General features: G+C 37.8%; 1 protein-coding gene across 2 annotated transcripts in view; it reads right to left on the bottom strand.

Moving 5' to 3' along the window:
- CACNA2D3 (calcium voltage-gated channel auxiliary subunit alpha2delta 3) overlaps nucleotides 1-20,578 on the bottom strand; it is a 394,699-nt gene extending 374,121 nt beyond the window's left edge. Inside the window, exons 1-2 of one of the 2 annotated variants that reach the window (XM_066195341.1) lie at nucleotides 19,671-20,578; nucleotides 18,979-19,060 (exon numbers count right to left, since the gene is read on the bottom strand). In XM_066195341.1, coding sequence (XP_066051438.1) covers nucleotides 18,979-19,060; nucleotides 19,671-19,789 — 201 coding nt within the window. In that variant the 5' untranslated portion in view covers nucleotides 19,790-20,578. The remainder of the gene's footprint in view (nucleotides 1-18,978; nucleotides 19,061-19,670) is intronic. The other variant, XM_066195342.1, reaches the window with a different exon arrangement.
- Nucleotides 20,579-20,993: the final 415 nt, after the last annotated feature.

Below are 20,993 nucleotides of genomic sequence, written 5' to 3'. Positions count from 1 at the left end.
GAGGCTGTAAAATTTGGAAAGTTTAGATTTGAGTAACAGAAACAAAATGAAAATTCATTAGGTCACAAATAGAAGTTGGGTTTCCTCCTTTTATATTCTCCATTGTTAAGCAAATAGTTTTGAGGATAAAGGCAATGCATGGCAAGAAAAATCAACTCATAATTTTGTACAAATCAGAACACACGTACATGTTCAAGAACCACTTAATCTGAAAAACAGGTACTTTTCCTGATGAGATATTTGATACACAACCACTGCACTTGACAGGGGGATGTCTAGTAGTAGTAGGTGTCTTGCAAAACCAGTCATTTTGTGAAAGATCTTCCCCAGGACCTGGTTAAAACAATGATCGAATAACTCATTTTAAAAATGGGGTTTGGCCTACAAAGTTCTAATGGCTAAGATGCATCAGGGTTTAGGGATCCAGGCAGCTGATTCAGCCTCAAGTATGTGTTTTGCGAAATAATCTGACAAACCAGAAGTTGTCAGTCTGGTGACAAAAAAGAAAAAATTTCCAAGTCATATACAAGCATGCTAAAAATGAACCCTGGATTCTTATTTGGAAAATAAAAGGCCAATATATAAAAGTCTATACTATTCAAAAGCCTGATCTGAATGGAAACTTCTTCTTTCCAATGAAAAGCTTATCCACTTCATCTCTTCATAATTTGCCCTCCAGCTCATAAGATGATGCACTAGCACTGCAAACTTAATCAGTCTTTAGGATGAAAAATTATAGCTGATATCTCTTTTTGAAGGACAGCAAATCTAACCCTGTAGAAATCTCTAAAACGCATCAAAAACGACTCCCTGCTATACCTTCTTAGGGTCTTACTCATGCTGCCATCCTGTGACAAAAAACAGTAAACGCAAGAAAAAAGTTCCACAGAAGAATCCCAGACTATTATCAAAACACTTCTGAAATTCCGTCCCATTTTTTAAGCTTAGAAGAAAGTCTCGCATTAAACATAAAACTTCAAAATACAATGCCTTAGAGCTGTGTGTAATTGCTTTACCATTTTCACAGTGAAAAACTGACACTTCTCCTGATCTCTATTACAGAAATTGTCACAAAAAAGAGGAAAAGCTACTAAATAGGTCAAGCTAATAAAATCTTATTATGGATCCCGTATGATTTATTTTTTTGTCTGCTGCAGCAGTGTAACAGGTAACATTTCCTTGAAACACCTTGCCTCGTGGCAGAGTGTCAGGAGATTAAAACGCTTCTCCTGACTTGATGAAATAAAGTACCCATAACACATGAAATGAGAGGGAACTGGAAAATCCCCACGTTAGGCTGAGCACTCCTGAGGACAGAAGCATACAAAGAGCCAAAGCTTAACTGAATATCCTCAAGGTTTTTTAATTCTGCCAAATGCTAATAAATCCCAGAAAGATAAGAGAGTTTAATGAGATTTGTTTTTTTCTGTGTTGACCAAGTTTATTGTGTGAAACAGGACAATAAATTTTTAAAGAAAGCTTATGTCATAGATACAAAATGTTTAGGTAACTGCAGGAATGCTGAAGGGTTTATTTTTAAAAGTTGAGATAAATCACATAAAAATTCTGGCTTGCACATGGCAGTGGTTAAAGAGAACCTTCTGAAGGATGGAATCATTTGCCTAAAAATTTGCATCCTCTTAGTTGGAGGAGGAGAACAAATTACCCTCAGCAACCAAAGCAGATTAATAAAATGGTAGAAAATTAATTTTTGATCAGACTGTACAGTGCAATATTTTGCCTTTTTGCAATTGCTCTAGTTTGTTTGTTGATAACAATCTATTGCTTATTATTCCAACCAGATGAGAAAGGCTGAGCAGGGAAACACATAAGAAAGTGGAATCTGAATACAGGAACTTTTCAGGCAGCTCACCCACAAAGCAGCAGGGCTGAAGTGGGTGGTGGGGGGAAAGGGGTTTGTCATCAGGATTGAAGAGTTAAACTTATTGAAGTCCAGGTAAGGATCTGCTCATAGACAAAGTATGGCTGTACCCCAAAGATTCCTTGCTGGGACTATTAGCCAGTACAACTAAGATTCCCAGTGTGACTTAAAACCCTCTGGAACTTTTGCAGTTTATCTTTTAGTATCAGCCAACTAACTAAAAGCCAATTGTTTACAAGAGGAATACATTTACCTTTGGTGAGAGAAAGAAAAAAAAAGGACTGAACTATGCCTAGACAAAGGGATACACACCTACTGTTGCCTAACTGTGCTACCATTCCCAGTTCCAGAACAGAAAAGCTGAGGAAATGAGCACCCAAGCAACAGTGACCTTCAGAAGCACGTTTGTCTTTGTGTCTGACACACAATAGCCAGCACACATCAAAAAAATACGGGATACATAATTTAAAAATCCCCCTTTGATTAAAACTTTAATCTTAATTTTATTAACGTTTTAATCAAAAATTACTTCCTTTTGAGCGGTTGCTTTGTATTCTGTTTCAAAAGCATTTAGGGCAAAGACTCCTCAGAAGGCAGCTCAGCAGATTTGGGGCAAGACATGGTCACCATGACACACCTGCCTCTACACCTGGCTCCCAGGCCAACCTACAAACTCCTTCATCTCCAGCTCTTTTCTTTTCCACTGTTTTCCCTCTGGTGCCAGCTACACACCCAACCTTAGTATTAAGATGATTCCACAAGTCAAGTTTCCTCAACAATTTTCTAGTTTACTTTGGATTTGTTTAACCACACCAAACAAAGTGAGAACTTTTTATGCCTGTACCCCATCCTCCCCCAAAATATACTAAAAACTGGGTTTAGGATTTTAATTTTTTACTGCTTTTTATTCCTGAACACCTGACATAGCAGCAGCTCTGGGCTATGCAGTTCCATAGACAGTAGCCAAGCACTGCTTCTACATGGGACTGGATGTACATGGTTTAAGTTCCAAATCCCCACTTTGTCCAACAGCGTATAAAACCTCGGGTAAAAAAACAAAAATAAACCTCAAACAAAAGAAACATACACCAAAACTAACTAAGTAAAGCTAAGATGCCATTCACAGCATGCTGTGGGCAAATCAGATGTCCTTGGGAGTATTTTTTATTTTTTAACTCTCGTTCTTTCTATTTTTCATTTACAAGCATGAAATAACTTTATGGTAAGGAAATTGCAAAGGATACTTTTATATGGAAAGGATTTGTCGCTTTAAAAGGTCAAGGAAGAATCCAGACAGTACCTTACCAAGAAAAGAAAAGAAAAAGAAAAAAAAAAAAAAACACCAAACAGCAATTAAATCCTGCTCTTAGAACACCAGACAAGAGACTTGACTTGTTAGGACAATGAACAATGGTATCCAACTTCACCTACTGTCTTCCTCCTATACCTCTCTAATTCATAATAAACAACTCTCAATACTTATGTAGCACAACAAAGTAAGTCTCTGTTCACAATTTCTCCACATTTCAGAAAACCAGAGTAAGGAAAGGTTTTTTCATGCCTGGACAAACACCACCTGCAATACAACATCTTGCTGCAGTGCTTGGGTATTTTTATCTCTGCACAGGTAGAACAATCCTTGAATGTATAATGAATACGTGGAGGGGGAGGGCACCTGTACAGGTGGTTTTTTCCTTTTCAGCCTTTTTTTTCTTGTTCTCCTACATTATCATGTTATAAAAAATAAAATTTTTTACCCTGGAAACCTTATCCAGACTTGGAATCGTATCACAATTTTACTATATGATTTTAAGGACTATTTAGACAGAGTAAACGAAGAATAGACAACACAAAATATAACTCATTAGTGATAAATTTCACCATTTCAGACAATAAGGTGTATTCAAATAGCTCTATATCTTTTTTTACCAAACCTTATAATGGTTCATACAGCTACATAATACAGTCAAATGTAATGCAACATTCTCCCAGATTTTGGGGAGTTTTGTTTTTGAAGGATGGCATATGGCTATGTATATATACATAGAACATATCCTGTAAAATCTATCAACAGCAATGAGTGAAAAAAGATGGAACAGGAATTTTAAACATGCAATCAAAAAAGAAACATAAAACTACACAAATGCTATTGTTACCCCTTTCTAGCACAGTATTTAGCCTGCAGTTGTAAAATTCTATAAAGAGTGTCTCTCCCTTTAAATGAGGGTGGTTGCCATTAAAAAATAGCCAACTAGATCAGTTTCTTTCTGCAACTATAGCAAATCATGACCTTGAGCTGTTTCATGCACAATGAACAAGCAGAGAAAAATTTGCACTTTCCAGACAAAATCACAACCTACAACCAAGAAGTTCTAGACTAAATGTAGTCAAAACCAAGGGGCATTTTGGAGGCTGAATGACACGGGCAGAGACAGAGAGATCCATATTAACAGGTGATAGGGGAAAAACAGCCTCAAATTGCACCAAGGGAGGTTTAGATTGGATATTAGGAAAAAAATTTATCACTAAAAGGGTGGTCAAGTATTGGCAGAGGCTGCTCAGGAAAATGGTGGAGTCACCACACCCACAGGGATTTTACGTACATCAAGGTTAGCTTTTATATTTCTTCAGATAGGTGTTGGGGTGTTTCCAAGAGTTGAGAAGGTACTAACAGCTTTACTGTATGTGCATGTATATTAAAAAATTTAAGTTAATACACAGGAGTAAATCAGAAAACAGGATTAAATAAACTGTATTACGAAAAAGCCAATTATCAAATAATATCAGAAGTCTGAAGCAAGGACAGAGGATTGTGGGGGGGAGGAAATTAAATGTATTAGAAAGGAGAATAGAACTAAATGCTTAAGGCAAAAGTTATTGTACAAAGAAAAGCTTGTATATCAAGCCACTCATTAAAAAGCGAAAAAAACAATTCCTTTTACGTGACACAAGGACAGAGAAGAGTTGGTGTCACAGAAGGATCGCCAGCTCCTGTGGGAGGCAACGAACAGAAGAATTAAGAAGTACATATTTTGAAATCAGTAGGTGAGAGAATCTCATTTTATTGTTCCCCTACAAGAAATAGGATGCTAGTCCAGTCACTTTTCCTTTTGGGCCATTAAACAAGGAAACAAAAGCCATCTTTCAATTCTAACCTCCCACCCACCAAGGAGAAAAAGTAGAAATCAGCAAAGTACATATTTTGCAGTGAAATAAATTACAGCTCGACTTAATGAGAAGCTATCAAGAAGATTTATAATTACTCTTCATATTTAAACCATAATGTTTTTCTAGTCTGTAGAACATTGCCCCTTCAAACATTCTCCACCTCTTTTCCAAGAGAATAGTTCCATCACAGATAACAGTCTCATTATTGTGTATGACTATTGTGAATATAAAAGAAAACTACCAGATTTAAGATCCAATCCTTTTACAGTTTATACAAAATTCAGCATTCCTAGAACTGGTTCAAAGGCTTGGAATGCAGCATACAGTCACAGTAGATGCAGGCCTGCTCGTATATCCTAGATACATGTTGAAATTTTTTTCTGTCTTAACTACCTGCCAGTCAACAACCATTCTTTTCTTCACTTTTCTTCTTTATATCATTTCTCATCAGCAGTGTGGATTTTAGCCCTTGACCCTCAACAGAGAATCTGCTATTCTTTGACAATAATTGAGGTACGCAACACTTTAGACAGGAACTTTTCATTAAAAGCTACCCAAAAACAACCTTACTTCAGGCACAAGACTGCTGCAGGGGTGTCACTCACATAAAGAGAAGTGACTCCCATCTGCATTGGCCTCAATCGACCCTGAACTGGTGTGCATTCAAATGTTATGGTAATCAGTTTACTTCCAAATGAGACTGAAATAATGACATTAATCCTGCTCACGCCTTGTTTTCATTCAAGCTCCTAAGCCTTTGGAAACAGATGCTAAAAATGCCATATAGATGGTTCTCTTTTTTTTGACAGCATTGCTATATATGCGAAGTTACAGATAATTGACCTGTTCAGCCAACTAGATCAATCATTCATCCATATCTACTTGTGATGTTTGACCCTTTTTATTTTAAAAAGCCACCCAACTTACAAAACAAAGAATACCATATCTATTAAAACACACCCCACAGAAGTAAATATTGCACAGAAGTTACCAGCAAAAGGTTTTTAAACTGCAGACAGAAAGGAGGACTTTCCACATCTTTATACACATGGAAGAAGACATTTCAGAACTGAATTGCATAAGGTTAATCACCAGGTCAGGGGCAAACTAGAACTGTAGGTTTTTTAAAGGCTTTGAAAGCAGGAGTATTATTTAATTCAGCTTAATGGCTTTACTAGGCAATGAATGTACCAACATTTCAGCCAAGATGGGAAAGAATCATCTCTGCCCAACTTACAGGTTAAATAATGTTGAAAAATTTGCTGTAAAGTCCAAGCGATGCAAGCCACAGTACAGTCTGCCTGGATTTCTTGTCCTTTCAGTCACATCAAGAAAAAACAGGTTTCTACTAGACTCTGGAGGTGAAGGTACCCAACAGGCAGAGAGGATTTGTGTGAGGAATGGGAATTCTGTATTTTTCAAGACATTATTATTTAGGTTGTGCATTTTACTGAAGATTCTTGAGAAGAGCTGAGTTAGCAGCTGGTTTTGTCTGACAAATTATGTTCAGAATAATTAGAGCTTTCGGTAATTTGACTCCTGTATATTTATAAACCAAGATAAATAAGCAGCATGCAATCAGACTAATATGGTCTACATAAATGATACTATACACTAAGGTTTGAATTATTCCAACACAAGTATAGGTCTCAATCCTTCCTATAATGCTGTGCTCTGCCATTCTTTTTTCAGACAAAACTCCCTAGACATCTTGCAATGCTGAGGAAGTTCTAGTGAAAAAAATATATATCTACATTAATAACATGCTTAAGGTGGACTAGACAGGAGCAGTGCCAATTTATGAATGTGGCTGACCTATATTCCTGTTACACTGGGGTTGTACACAATAAAGGACTTTGGCAAAGCAATCTACAGATTTTCGAAAATGTTTAAGCATTCCAATTTTAAGCATTGGAGAAGCAAAATACAAAAGTCAGAATTACGTCATTACAAAATCCAGTTTAATTTCAGATGCTTTTCCTGACTTGAAATTTACATTTCTTAGCATATAATTTCTTCTCATTTTTAGTTCTTGGCTGAAGTTTTAAATCATGTGATACTCGTGCACTCAAAAAAAGTAGGCTTGACCTTCTATGACTTATATACTTTAATATGTTATTTATTTAATAGATTTGTCAAAAATAATCACCAGAATACAGATATTGCCTGCATTTCATACAAATTTATTTCTTCTCCAATTGTCTTAAAATACAGAGAAAAAACTAACATTCTTCAGTCATCCTGCTTCTTTGCTCCCAATGTGTTCTATTCCTCTTCATTTTGCTACCTTTATGTGTCCCTGTTCTCACCTTTAGCAGCTCTTTGAGCCTGCAGTAGCTTCCTGATGCTGACTCCTTTCTGCAAAACTTGCCTCCCCCTCCGTGACAGAATTTCCCTTTGGTTTTGGAGGGAATTCTGGCCCTCCCACCCCCTGCTCATGCCATCCAAGGCACAACAAAGTATATTAGCTGTGACTGGGGAAATAACCACCCTCTCTTTCCAATGACATTCACAAGGTATAAAGTGCACTAATAGATCCTAATCTATTTATTCTTCAGTTTAAGGGTTCATGCACCGTAATTTACTGAAAAGATTTTAAGAAAAACAGCTGTATTTGCAAATCCTTTCCCCATTCTTAGGTATGAAAGCATTACTAAGCTATTACTCGTTTTATTTCTGCATCATTTTCTCAGGTGACCGGATCCTTACTGCAGCATTATGATTACAGCTGCTAAAGGAAGAGAAAAATTACAATAATGGCAAAAATTTCCAAAGGAAAAAAGCAATGGCTGTAAACAAGTGGGGAGTAAAGAGAAGGACAGAGTGACAAAAAACACGTGAAAATAAAATTTGATGGTAATTGAAATGTAGACAGAAATAATCCGACACTCATAAAATGATAAGTAAAATTGCTCAATTCCCAATTTAGCTGCATTTAACAATTGTGAATTTGATTCCAATGAGAGTCTTGTTTGTTGGATCTTACTTGGAAGAAAAACAGAGTAGGTCAAAAAAAGTCTGAAGGATCTAGACAGGGAAAAGTAGTGCAGAACTGTAGTTATGTGGTAAATGGATAATAAAAAAAAATACCAGTGTCGAAAAAATTATAAGGGAGAGAAGAAAAGGTTTGCAAATTTGCAAATTACTTTCTGATATCAGCAGAGCATATCACCTTGTATTCAAATCACAGCAGGGATTCATCCTCTGACAAAAAAGGGTGCAATCTCACTTGCCAGTGCAATGCCATGTGGAGATTTATTGCCAGCTACAGACACCAAATACCAACAACGGTAATAAGAGAGTTTTTGTCAATTTTATAGTTATTCAGGGCTATAGTTACAGGAAACCATTTATTTTTCCGTAGAGCTAGAAATTATATTTAAATAGTATGTTAAAATTAATGCCTCATAGCTCTCAGAGCTGATCCATTCCACTCCACTTCCCTCTTTTTCCATATCCATATGCTAAGGGTGTTCTTCACCAGCCAATTCTCTCTATATGCTAAACTTTTTATAATGAAGCATTGCCCCTAATTCTGATTCAAAGTTTTAAAAATTGAGGGAAAAGGAAGTATTACTAGGCCCATATTACATAGAAAAATAGGAAAATATGCCCCCAGTTTGGGAGAGGAGAGAGTTTCATTTGCAGTTTTAATTTTCAATGTAAGATTTCTAGAACTCTGTGTGCACCAGACTCGTCTGTGTCATTACAGGTTAAATTGGCATTGTGCTTAAGGACTGCTTTGAGTTTTGGCCCACCAAGATTAAAGGACTTAAGAAAACCATGAGGAAATGGTTATCGCAGCCTCAGGATAAAAGCCAGATATATCTATACATAGAAAAGTAGAGCTGACCAACAGAAATTCTCCAGTTTTCTTTCATTCACACTCCTCTCCCTCACAAAGCTTTCATGGGGATGCCAGAATTTATCCCTACTTTTGCCGTAAAACTGCACTGCCGTTTGTAATGAGTATGTGTTTGAAATGTGAAGTGAGTACCCAGATTTTTTTTCTGTTTCATGCCATCTATAATATGTTTCTTGTTGTACTTTGATGAAGAAACGGCAGAAAACATTATAAAAGGCACAATGCGTAGGGGGTGATAAATCTGCTGGATGCAGATAGTCAGTGGCTGCAAGTCATAATCTAAATCTTTGCTCTTAGCCTCCTACCAGTTTTCATTATCAGTGAAAATTGCTATTAATGTAATATGATAGCATCATGTCCAAACAGCTCTGTATTCATACGTTTCATACAGCTGTCAGGAGATGATAGACATTTAGCTTCAAGGTAAAGCCAAATTTTGAATGTTCCTGCTTTTTATCTCTGAAGCTTTGTTACTTTAGAAGATAATTATCAAATTTTGTGATCAGTGATGTGTTCCCAACACATCAAATTTTAATACCCATAGTATGTAGATTTTTTTGTGTATGTGTTTTTAAAGTTAGCTATTTCAGATAGCTTGACACAAAATCTTCAAAGTATATTGAATAGCCAAGTATTGAAATGGGACCTGGAGGAACAATGAGAACACTGTATGCTGGGGCCCTGACCAGAGTTTTCATAATCATGCATTCCAAACAGCATTTTCACTGTGCTATTACCTAACAGGCTACAGATATTATGACTGCATAATTTTGAATCCCACTTTTTAGGAAAGCAAGTCAAATCCTTGTTTGTGTATAAAAGCACAAAGAAATCCCTTGACAACTACTGTAGAATAAAGTAAAAATAGACAATAAGACATAAAACCTTTCGCCAGCTGACAGGCTCTTTCTGTACAACACTAAGTTCACTTAAGATACTGGGGGGGGGGGGGATAAAGATGGGTGAAGAAATGGCTAATAAAGCAACTGGGAACTAAATGGCTTGTCTTAGCCCTAGATTAGAAAATAAATTCCTGTGTTACCACCACAAATTAAAAAGTCTTCTCCTATTCATGCAATCAGCTAAGTGGAAATCACCCTTGAGACTTCATAATTATGAGAATGGTTACATATTCCTATTGTGAGTGGTAAAAAGCCCACCTGAATATCAAACAGCAGAGAGCTCAGTTTAAGAGCCCATAAAGCTACTGAGAACTTAACCTATTATTTTAAAATAATAGGTTAGAAAAAGTGTTGAGACCCGATGAAACAAATAAAAAAACTCCACAATGTTGTCTCTGACCGGGGCCTCAGAAATGCCTGTCATGACAAAGTGCTGTGCCTTTCCATGCCTTCCAGCACATTATGAAAATGATGAACCAGCAATATTTAGGGAGGTGGAAGTGACACACAGCAGCCAAATCAAAATGGGAAGTTCCATTCCAAGTAAGTTCTTGTCCAGACTAGAGACAAGCATTGGAACCAAAGAGGTTGTGGTACTGTTGTCCTTGAAGGTTTTGAAGATCAGATTCAAAGACCCAAGAAATCTGCACTGATTTTAGCTTTGACCCCACTTTGAACAGGAATCTGAGTTAAAAGACCTGCTAAATCCTCTTCCAGAATTAATTATTCTATTAGTCCAGACATAATGAAAAACTGGGTTCCACAGTGGAAGACAGGAAGACTTTGAATAGCGGGGGTGACAAGTGTTGGTTTTCAGAACCAGCTTTGTGGAGATATTAGTGTCAAACGCAAAAGTCTCAATTCTTAGAGTATAATTAGAATTTTTTAATTCAGTATCACTATATTCAGAGCAACATTAAGCAAAAGAAATCTACTCAACTTGCACATTGTAGAGGAATGGTATCAACAGGACATATAATCCATCACCTGCACAAAATTCAGGGAAGTCTGTCAAATCCACGTTTTGAGAGCACTGAGGAAAAACATTTTATGAGACTATTAGAAGCTCTTCCACCCTTTCCTAAAAACTAAGAGGAATGGTTCAAGAAAATTATTGTCAGCCATACATTTGAGAAAATTTACTCATCAACAATCCATAGCATCCACGCATTAAGCCCTGATATTCTAAATGAATTATACACACACACTTCTCACTTTATATCCCCAGTCTTATGATGCAGATTAGGCCACCTGATAGTTTGGTTTGTTAATGGATCTGAGAACAATTTTTTCCTTTATCTTTTACTTCCTTAACTTTGGTGCTCTAAGATCTCAGTCTAGAAGGATAAATAGAAATAACTATCTCTAAGTGCCTCCTGTACTATAAAATTATTTACGCAAAACAGTTGGCATCGGACTCAGAAGAAAACATTTCTCTCTAGAAAATATGCCCGTTTAAAATCAGAAAGATTAAAATGAAAGATAAATAAGGTCGTTCAGAAAGAAACAGGGAGAGAAACAAAGACAACAATAAAATGTGTCAAGAAAAGTAAAAGCAAAATACACGTGTAAGAGCAGGTACTTCAACAAAAACACATCCTAAGATTTTATAAATTTTTTTGATCACCTCAGTGAAATGCATTGATTTAACTGTTTATAGTTCTTTCAGAAATATTGACAGACAGAAAATATGATTAGAAGAAATCACTTGTGAAACTCTTTTGATGAAAAATGACTACAAGAACATATATGCTTTGAAGACTCCAACCAACCAACCAGGCTTCACCTAAAGAAGCAAAACTTCAATGCAAGAAATGCTTCAGGAAAATTTAACAAGTATTAATTGTTCATAACAAAGCACTACAAGATGTGGCAAGTTCATAAGAAATCAACCAGGAGTTTACATCTGATCATTTTCTTCTTTCTCTCCGGGGCATCCCAGGGTCTTACAAGCCCCACTGAAGTTCCATCATGTACTTCATAGTTTCATTTAACACCAGAACACATTGGAACACCTTGAAAAGCTCACCCTGCTGATATCTTTTCATGTGGTTGTCAGATCTGAAGCCCAACAAGGGAAGAGCTGAGCAGCCTAAATCTTTTTCCAGCAAGTTTAGTCTATTATAGCTGACATGTTTATTCCTCTATAGTAAAATATATTTTATAAAGATCATTTGTTTGTGTGCTTAAAAAGGGAGGGGAAAAGCAGCAAGTCTTCATCCAGCCTGGCTACCTGGCTACCCTGGACAGCAGTGGCAACTGCGTTTATAATCTGTTTCTGCTCTGAAAATGAAGGACACACCAGCTACGCGCCTTAAGGAGATAGAGACACAAAGATTAATAGCACATAGATAGAAATCAAAGAAGAAATACAATTACACTTATTGATGATAGTCCAGAATAAAGGATGTAGCTCGTCTTCCTAACATAAAGCAGTTCACAAAGTCTATATAATAGCCAGGAACCTGTTCTGAACAGCCAACCTGCAAGAGTTCCACACATTTCTAGGGTTTTCTCTCAGTAAAAAAAAGAAAAATTAAATAAATAAATAGATAGTAACAAAAAATTAATTCTTGTGTTAAAAGATCAATTCTTGTACATCTACCATGGATATGGAGAACAAATATTTATTGCTCTTTTTTGATGTTCTGGATGCAGAATCTGTTCACTCTCATGTGAAGGAGTGTCTTGAGCACTCACAACCCCCTCATGTCTTGTCTTATTGTCTTTAAAACCAGTGTACTGGTTATCATTTATTACATGGGTAACTTCACCTGGAAAGTCCTGGGAGACCTGAGGGCAGGATATCTCCACTAATTATCTGTCTCTGGAATTAATCACTTCTGAAAAGCTACCAAGACCCTTACCAACTTCTTTCAAACTATAATTTCAAGTGATTTTGCAAAGACTTCCTTTTTAAATTCAAATCTTGCAATTATTTGATCACACAATCTAAGAAAGTACTTCAGCTTTACACAAATTAACTTGGAAGATGCTAAACACGACCATAAATCCTGTAATTTTGCAAAAAAAAAATTATATGTGAAAAAAGCAAAATGGAACTTCACAAGAACCACATATTAATTGTTACGTTTCATTAAAACCTGTCAGTGAAGTTTCTACAGAAACTAAAATACCATCTACCCTATCAATACATAATTTGTGTTGTAAAATGTGTTAGTACTTATTATCAGCAACAAAAAACTGTCCCCTACAAAACACTAATGACATTTGAAAGTGTGGTGTATTGATTAGCAGTTACTTAAGAGTGAATCACCACTACAATACAGCATCTATTCATGCTCTACATACCTTCACTGTCAAGATAATTTGCATGGAGAGCAGCTCCTTTAACCTTGAAACGTAAGCATTTTCCAATACAGGATGTGAAAACAAACAACCATAAATGCATTAAGCAAGGGAATTAGCATTCTCTTCCTTTCAAGATCTGGTGTTTTCCAGTTGGATTGTCTGCTCAATAATTTCCATATTAAAAGACATTACTTAAAGTGTAATGCATGTATCATGAACTTACTAAAGCCATCTCATATTCCTCTAACATACTAACAATAGAACCTTTTTGCTTTCAATAATACAAGTAAGAGGATCACATTGCTAGAGAGCGCTGAAGGAAGAAAAACATGGATCCAGCACGGCTTTCCTTTTAGACCAAGTGAAATCTAAAACACGATTTTTGATATTCAGTTGACAACGTTTTAAAACCATTACCGACACCAAAAAAATTATTTTTCCTACCGTAACAGTCAAACAGGAGAGGAGAGTACAAATCACAGATCATTCAAGGTACAGTTCTAACTTCACAGAAGAGGAAAATTTTTCCAATACCTCCAGAAAAGGCAGAACTTTATTACAAAAAAAGAAGGCAAAGTTTCAGGGGTTTTTTGTTATGGAGAGAGAAAAAAAGTATTCAAGGTTTGGTGAGACTGATTCTCTCCTCTACAGATCAACATAGCTCCAGAGAATTAGCATAGAACCCACCAGGTTTTCCCACCAAATATATTAGTAGAATAACAATATGTTTGGTTTTTTTTATTCTCGAGCAAAGTTAAAATATCTATCCAGAGGAATTTACATCTTCTTGTTTGTAAATGACATTAAATACTTCAAAGCACACTGAAATGCTCCGTATCTAGTCTGGCATGGAGAGTAATCTTGTCATTCATGTAGCCCAAAGATGTGTAGGAATTAGAGGGGATAGAGATTCAAGCTCTGCAAGTTCCAAAACATCGTTTGCATTAATCTTCAGAATTACACTGTTTTAAGATTCTCAGATGTATATTTCTTTTATTTCCTAAGGTTTGATTTTAAGTCAGTGCTAGGAGACACATTTTACATTAACCAGACTTCAGGAGTCCAAATTACAATGAATTAACTCTGAATGCAGTTTTTGGTAAGCTCTACACCATTTACGTGGCTGATGGGGTTTTGAATTTAGGCTTTGGGGTAGGTGTCAGGTTGGGTTAGTGGGGAGAAGGGGGCTGTTGCTGTTGGTTTGGGGGTTTTTGCAGGGGGTGGTGGTATTTCCTTTGATGGGGTTTTTTGTATTTTTTTTTATTTACAGCCATATGTCTACAGATTGCATTGATAATTTTTTCCTATTTTTGATTTTAAAAATCTATCGGTTTTGCTGTTTTAGAATTGCTCAGCTGGCAAAAGTTTAAATTGATATCCAAACAGCCAGTCCATGCCTGTCCTTTAACCTGCATGTCTCAGTCCTACTTGACCCTTCCTTCAAAGCAGTAGCTGCAGTGGCTCGAGCAAAGAAACCTCCTACAAAAACCAAAACCAACATAAGGGTGAGTAAAAAAAAGGCAATTAATGTCAAGATGATTGCACTAAACTTGCCTAAGAGTTTAAGTCACTATTATGCAATTTAAACTAAAGATAGATGTACTGTATGAATCAGATCCACCAGCTGAATGCTAATTGATCTAAATCACCTCATTATATTAATTTTGTGCTGACATTTCCACAGTTGCAAGAAACTACCAAGACACAGCACCCCATCCTAGCCAGGGAGATAAAATGCAGTTCTGCATCTTTAAAAACAGGAATGCTCTCCTGACTGCTCTGAGAAAACAATGATTTGAGAACTCCCAACACAATGAAGGATTTGTTGAAAGGAGCAGGCAGATGCAGACTCCAGCCTGCTTCAGACCAAGGCAGGCAGTGCTTACATAACACTGAGGGCTCCAGCAGACACCTTACATAAGAAAAATCTGAGGGAGCCTTAAACAAGCTTCTCGTCAGGAACAAACCGTTGTGGAAGGGCCAAGAAATTATGGGGATTTTCACCTGGAAACTGGTCCTACATTTGCAATAAATAATATTGGTGACTCAGGAGGAAGTGAAGAATCATCAAAGCTCAGAATATTTTTTAAAAAAGAGTAGTCTCATCAAAAGGAGCCTGAGAAAGCATAGACCACGCTGCACTTTCACACAAACAGACACTGCACTGATTTAAGAGCTTTACTGTATAACAGAATTCCCCAAAGCCTGTTTTCCAAAACTCTAATTGCAGCAGCTGAAGTGAATATGTTCCTGGCACCTAACCCTTGCTTTGCATCCCATATTTGAAGCCTGGCTTTGCCAGTGGGCTACATTCTTACATTCAGTAGAGGACCCACTAAGTGCAGAGTGTTTACAAAAGAAAAAAAAATCGAAAATGTCATGATTCAAATAAGGCAGATGTCTTTTGACAGTCTAAGGAAAAAAAAAAAAGCAGCACCTAAGAGAGAATTAAAATTAATTCTGAGGCCCCAGTAGTATTTGCTAAGTAGGTGAAGAGTATGAACATGTCTACAGCATCAAGGAGCCTCTCCAAATCTGTATGAGAACTGTAAAACCTCCAGAAACCGGACAAATTAGGAATAATATGGTCCTGTTTGCTTCTGGATGTTTTCTTGTACACTCGATGGTGTCCCATCTCTTTGAAAACAAGGAGCTGAACATTTTTAAGTGCTAATTTTGCTTAAAACCTCATCGTAATTTCTGAAATTACCTACTAAGCCATTATTTTCCAAGCAATTTAAAGCATCTGTATTTCATTTAAAGTCACCTTTGGGAAAAGTCATATATCCCAGATACTTTTAGGAGGCATAACAAAATACTTAGATAAGATTATCATAATGACATAAAATAATGAAACATTCAATTAAGATATGGGAAGCAGTGGATTAAAAAAAATACTTTCAAAAACCAACCAAAATATTCTTACACATCTTTTACAAACTCAAGAGGACACCAGTACTGGTCACGCACTTGATGTTCACAGTACAGCAAGACCTTAAGAACTGCAGTAACTCCATCAATATTCAGAACGGTGAACTGGCAGAAAAATTTCTTTACTGAGTATCTCACATGAATTAATTTGCTCAATGAAATTTTAGTGTGGGTCAAATGACTCAATGTGCAAAACATTTGGGCAGCAGAGACTGTCAATCACGCCTCGACTGTGAGCGCATCGCTTTGAAAGCAGCACTCACTGTGTGTGGTGACAAAATGAATCAAGTAACCTTTACATTAATTTTTCATTTAGCAAGCCTGTATTAAGCTAAATGGCACTCCAAAGCAGTTGAAAGTTGAGGAATCTATACTGTCCAGATCCATAATCATGCAACATTTTATAACTTCACTTGTTTAAGGATGCTTAATTCATAATCAGGAAATGTGGGCTCCTCCGGTAATATCAGAAGTCTCACTGCTTCTAAAAGTGGAATCTTGACTTTAAAATGACATGGATTCTGATCACCCAGAGCTCACAGTAAATACCAGACATATTCTTGATGCCTGGCTAGTGGGGAGGGAGGGGGTGGGAAAAAAGGCATTTGTACTTAGAGCCCTCCTGTGCTATCACCTCCTTAACTGTTGTGACAACCTCTGTCACTGACTTTGTATGTTGAAAATACTTGCAGATCTTGAAGTTTAGTATGTTTCTATACACACAAGCTTACAGAAGAAATAGACTTTGTAACAATATAAAAGTACATGCTAAAGTCATCTGTCATCCAGGCTCATTTGCTACAATTAACACCAGGATACAGCAAGCTTAAATGGACAGATATATTTTGGAATTCTAAAGAAAAGAAAAAGCAACTGATATCTTATAAAAACTATTGTACCAGAAGGAAGAAAAAAAGAAAACCAATGGAGTATGTGACAGAGGAATAAAAATGCTCTAAATACCTGTCAAATCAGCGTGGTTTTTTTTTCTCTTTCATTAAATAATCAAAAGTAATATAAGCAAGGAAAAAAAAAAGAATAGCTTGGAAAGAACATACACTGTCCACCTTCAAAAACAGGAGCACAGACTGCTTAGTGAAACAGAAAGGATGCTGATGAAAAGGTAAAATGAATAGCTTCCAATTACCTACAATTATAACCACCAATAGGAAGCAATCTTGCTACTTCAGAGGGAAAAAAATACATTACAGAAGGGATGACAGCAGCATCTACTATGAGGAAGAGAAGGAGGATTAAGGATTCCATACTGATTCTTTGTGGATTTTAGCACGATTGCCACACACGGTACATCCCATATTCTTCTGGCAAATGTTGGTCTCAGTACCGGGTAGGTTTCATTTCTAAAGCCATTTTTGCTCAAAAATGGCTGCACATGGAACAGCTCCAAAGTTAAATAAAGATCTTTGTTTGTTATGGATCAATAATAAAAAACAAAGCTTTTTAATAATACTTGATTACAAACTAATCAAAACTGAAAGCTCCATCTGCTTTACGAATTTAAGGTGCTCATAAAAAACAATGACAATGTAAGACTACACAGACTTTAAAGGATGTGAGCTGGAAGTATCATAAATATTGAGGGTCCAGATTTTCATAATAAAATGAAAGTTTGCCCAACATTTTGAAGTGAAGCCATTTAAAGGCCTTGAAAGGCAGTAAGAGACCGCAAATATTTTTGTTCTTAATTGCTCTGTATTTTCGCTTAGTGAAATTCATGTTTTACAGTACTGGGTATACAAATCTGAAAAAACAAGCTGCTAAAGAACTCATATGTCTTTAGTAATTACTAAAGCCAGTTGCTTTCATTTTAAAGGCTAGCACAAGCTTTTTATTTCAGCTGCTACACGTACTGTTATATAATTTCACACATATATAAGCCTTTTGAAATAAATCCTACAAGCTCAAGGAATAATTTCCTTCACAATCAGGCAAAAGATAAAATTAGTGTTACTCAAAACTAAAAATCATGTCTACAAAAAATCAGCAGAAATTTAATATATAGGTTGAATGAGTGGTTTTGATCAGTGAATGTCTCAATGTTTTTTCATTTACATATTGCATTTTGAGGATCACATGTTAAATGCCCCAAAATAGAAGTCTCAATCTAACATATTCCTCTTAGTCTCTCTTTTTTTGCAACCGTTGTAAAAAAAAACTGTCCACAATACAGAAATTTACTATAGGTTGCATATTTAAATTAAACAGAGTCCTTGATACATACCTAATACTCAAACCTGCTTTTTCATTACCCTCTGCCCCAATTATGAAGACTTATACCAATTTCTCAAGTTTTTCCTATACTTCACTACCTTATTACCCAGCTGTGCAGCTGAGCAAGAAGATAACCACGTTCATTCCTCTTATCTGTAATGATGTAATACATCTCAGCACTGGGTTGAGATGATTGGGGGAATAATGGCATTGTAAAAACTGCAGAGATGACAAACAACAGTGCAGCCGCCTTCTCCTGATACAGCGCATTGTGTACATAGAGCCCAGGCTGAAAATAATACAATATGCACTAATTCTGCCCTTGAATGAAGTTAACATTTTTCATGAGAAACAGCTGTTTCTGCACAGAAACATCATCATCACAATGCAGCAACCAGACTAAACACCCGCAACCTGGGCAGAGCCTAGGCTACAAGAAATAAGTGTTGGAGTTTACTTTCCAATGGAAAAAAAAAGTCATCCTAACAGAAAAATATCAGGTTAAGCAAGAACTCCACAGATAGTGCAGTGCAATGCAAAGAGTCATCAGGGACTTGTATGCAATACAAAAATAGATCTTGGACAAAAGCACGTACAGCACTGGTTTCCCTGTTCATTTAAAAAATTAAATCTGCCTCCATTTTCTCTGTTAAAACCTTCTCTATTACAACCAAAAAAATCCTTACCTTCTGTAGGAGCTGGGAACCTGAGTATTTGGCTGCAATAGATTTGATCTCTCCACCAAATGCTGAGGCCCAGAGCTTTACACTGTGAAGAAAAAAAAATGAGACAGGAAGAAATGTAATACACATGTCATAGAAAGCAACAGAGACTGAAACAGCTTCAGCTGCACTCAGAAGGATCCGAGCAATTTTGCATTAGAGAGCTCACTGAGGATCCTAAGCACAGCAAAAGATCAGTGAAGCTGTACAAGTATAAGCACAAACTAGACCCTGTGCTAAGGTAAGGCCTCTGATATGAAACTACTAACCAGAAGCATTAAGATGTAAGGAATTAATTTGTACAGAAACATGCTGTGGCACAACAAGACATATATCCATAGAAAGGAGAACAGCAGATAAAATGGCAAATCAGTTCTGAATGAAAAATTCCCACATGAGAAAGAGTTAACAGCATCAATTTCAGTAAATGCAAGCACTTAAAACTCAGTGGCCACATACTCCACCAACACATGCTCCTACAATAAAATCAAAGTAGTGCCAAGCGCCTTGGAGACAACCACTTTAAACACAGCTGACAGAGGAGCAAAGGTGCCCTGGAACAGTCAAATATCTGCAATACAAAAACAGGAGATCCTGAGCAGCCAAGTTCTCATCCTTGAACATGGTCCTGGGAGGAATAGCATGAAAGCACTTACACTGACAAGGGGATCTGCTGCTCCGATCCAACCACATCCACTAAGGCTGTGTGAAAAGCTGTCCAGAAGATAAGGAAAAAACCCCCAAAAACCCGGAGAAGATTCAGTTTCTCTGGCATTGTGCCTCTCTGTGCCTGGAAAGGTTTGGGGAAATTCAACTGAAGCTGAGTTCAGCAGCAGTGGGGTTTTGCTTCTAAAAGCTTCTTTTCCCTCACTCTTACCCCCTTCCACTAGAAGGGGACACTGGAACACTGGAAAAGAAAAATTCACAGCTCCATCCTCATTCCTCCAAAGAATGACCCTCTCTGTGTAATGGAAGGAGCGGACAAGAAGCGAAGCTCTAATGACTTGAAAACTATTGTGTCCCTGGTAACAGCAAAGCGTTTTCCAGCACTACTGCAGCCACTTGCATGTAGTTCTTTACAACTCCGCAGTCAGCAGTGTGCTGAAGTTACTTCAGTGACCTACTGCTGCTCCAAAGTGCCCTTAGCAGCAAGAAAGCAGACTATTGATTCCAACTGGGGAGGCTGTCTTCTTGCAATTACTGCTCACTTTGCAAATGGAAAGCTGCCTAGACTTCTCCTTTCCCTCGCCGATAACCTCCAGCCTTCATCCCAGATCAAGCGAGCCAGTGCATTGGTTCAGCGGAGCAGGAGCAGCAGCCTTTTAACGGGATAGCGCCGAGGCAGAGAGGCAGGCACAGGAGGAGCTGGACCAGAGGGAGGGCACGGCAAAAGCAGAGAAAGTCTGGAGGAGCTGAAAGTGTAGTTGAGCCCTTCCAGGAAGGCGAGAAGAGAGCGCTGCACATTGCCGGGGGCTGAGCCTGGGAGGGCTCGGCAGGGCTGGCAGGGGCGGGGGCGTGGGGCCGTGCACACCCACCGGAGAGCGATTCAGGCAGGGCACCGCTGCATGGCAAGCACCTGTCTGTCACACAGCCCGGAGAGGCGAAGGCTGCTCGGAGCTCAGCGCCGTGCGGGGACCGGAGCATCCCGGCCGCGGCGCCGCACCGGGGCGGGCGCGGGCGGGCGGAGGGAGGAGAGCGGCGGTCCCTGCCCAGGGAGCATCGCCCAGGAGCGGCAGCGGCGGCTTCCCGGAGCCAGCCCCGGCCTTCGGTCAGGCTCGCACATTAAATCGAGTCGTAAGGAGCACGTCCTTGTGCATAAAGGCGCGTTTGCTGCTTCCTCCCACGCCGGAGCACTGCAGCAAGTCACTCTCCGAGAGCTCGGGACCGGCAAAGGCTTATGAATGAAAAGAAATGCAGCATAAGTAAATCAATGCGGGCTGACTCCAGCCTATGAATAAATTATTAATTTGTGCTCATAG

This window comes from Chamaea fasciata, unplaced genomic scaffold (assembly GCF_029207755.1).
Source record: "Chamaea fasciata isolate MVZ Bird 193981 ecotype frontalis unplaced genomic scaffold, bChaFas1.0.hap1 SCAF_13, whole genome shotgun sequence".
Classification (NCBI taxonomy): domain Eukaryota; kingdom Metazoa; phylum Chordata; class Aves; order Passeriformes; family Sylviidae; genus Chamaea; species Chamaea fasciata.
This window is presented reverse-complemented; position numbering and strand designations above follow the sequence as displayed.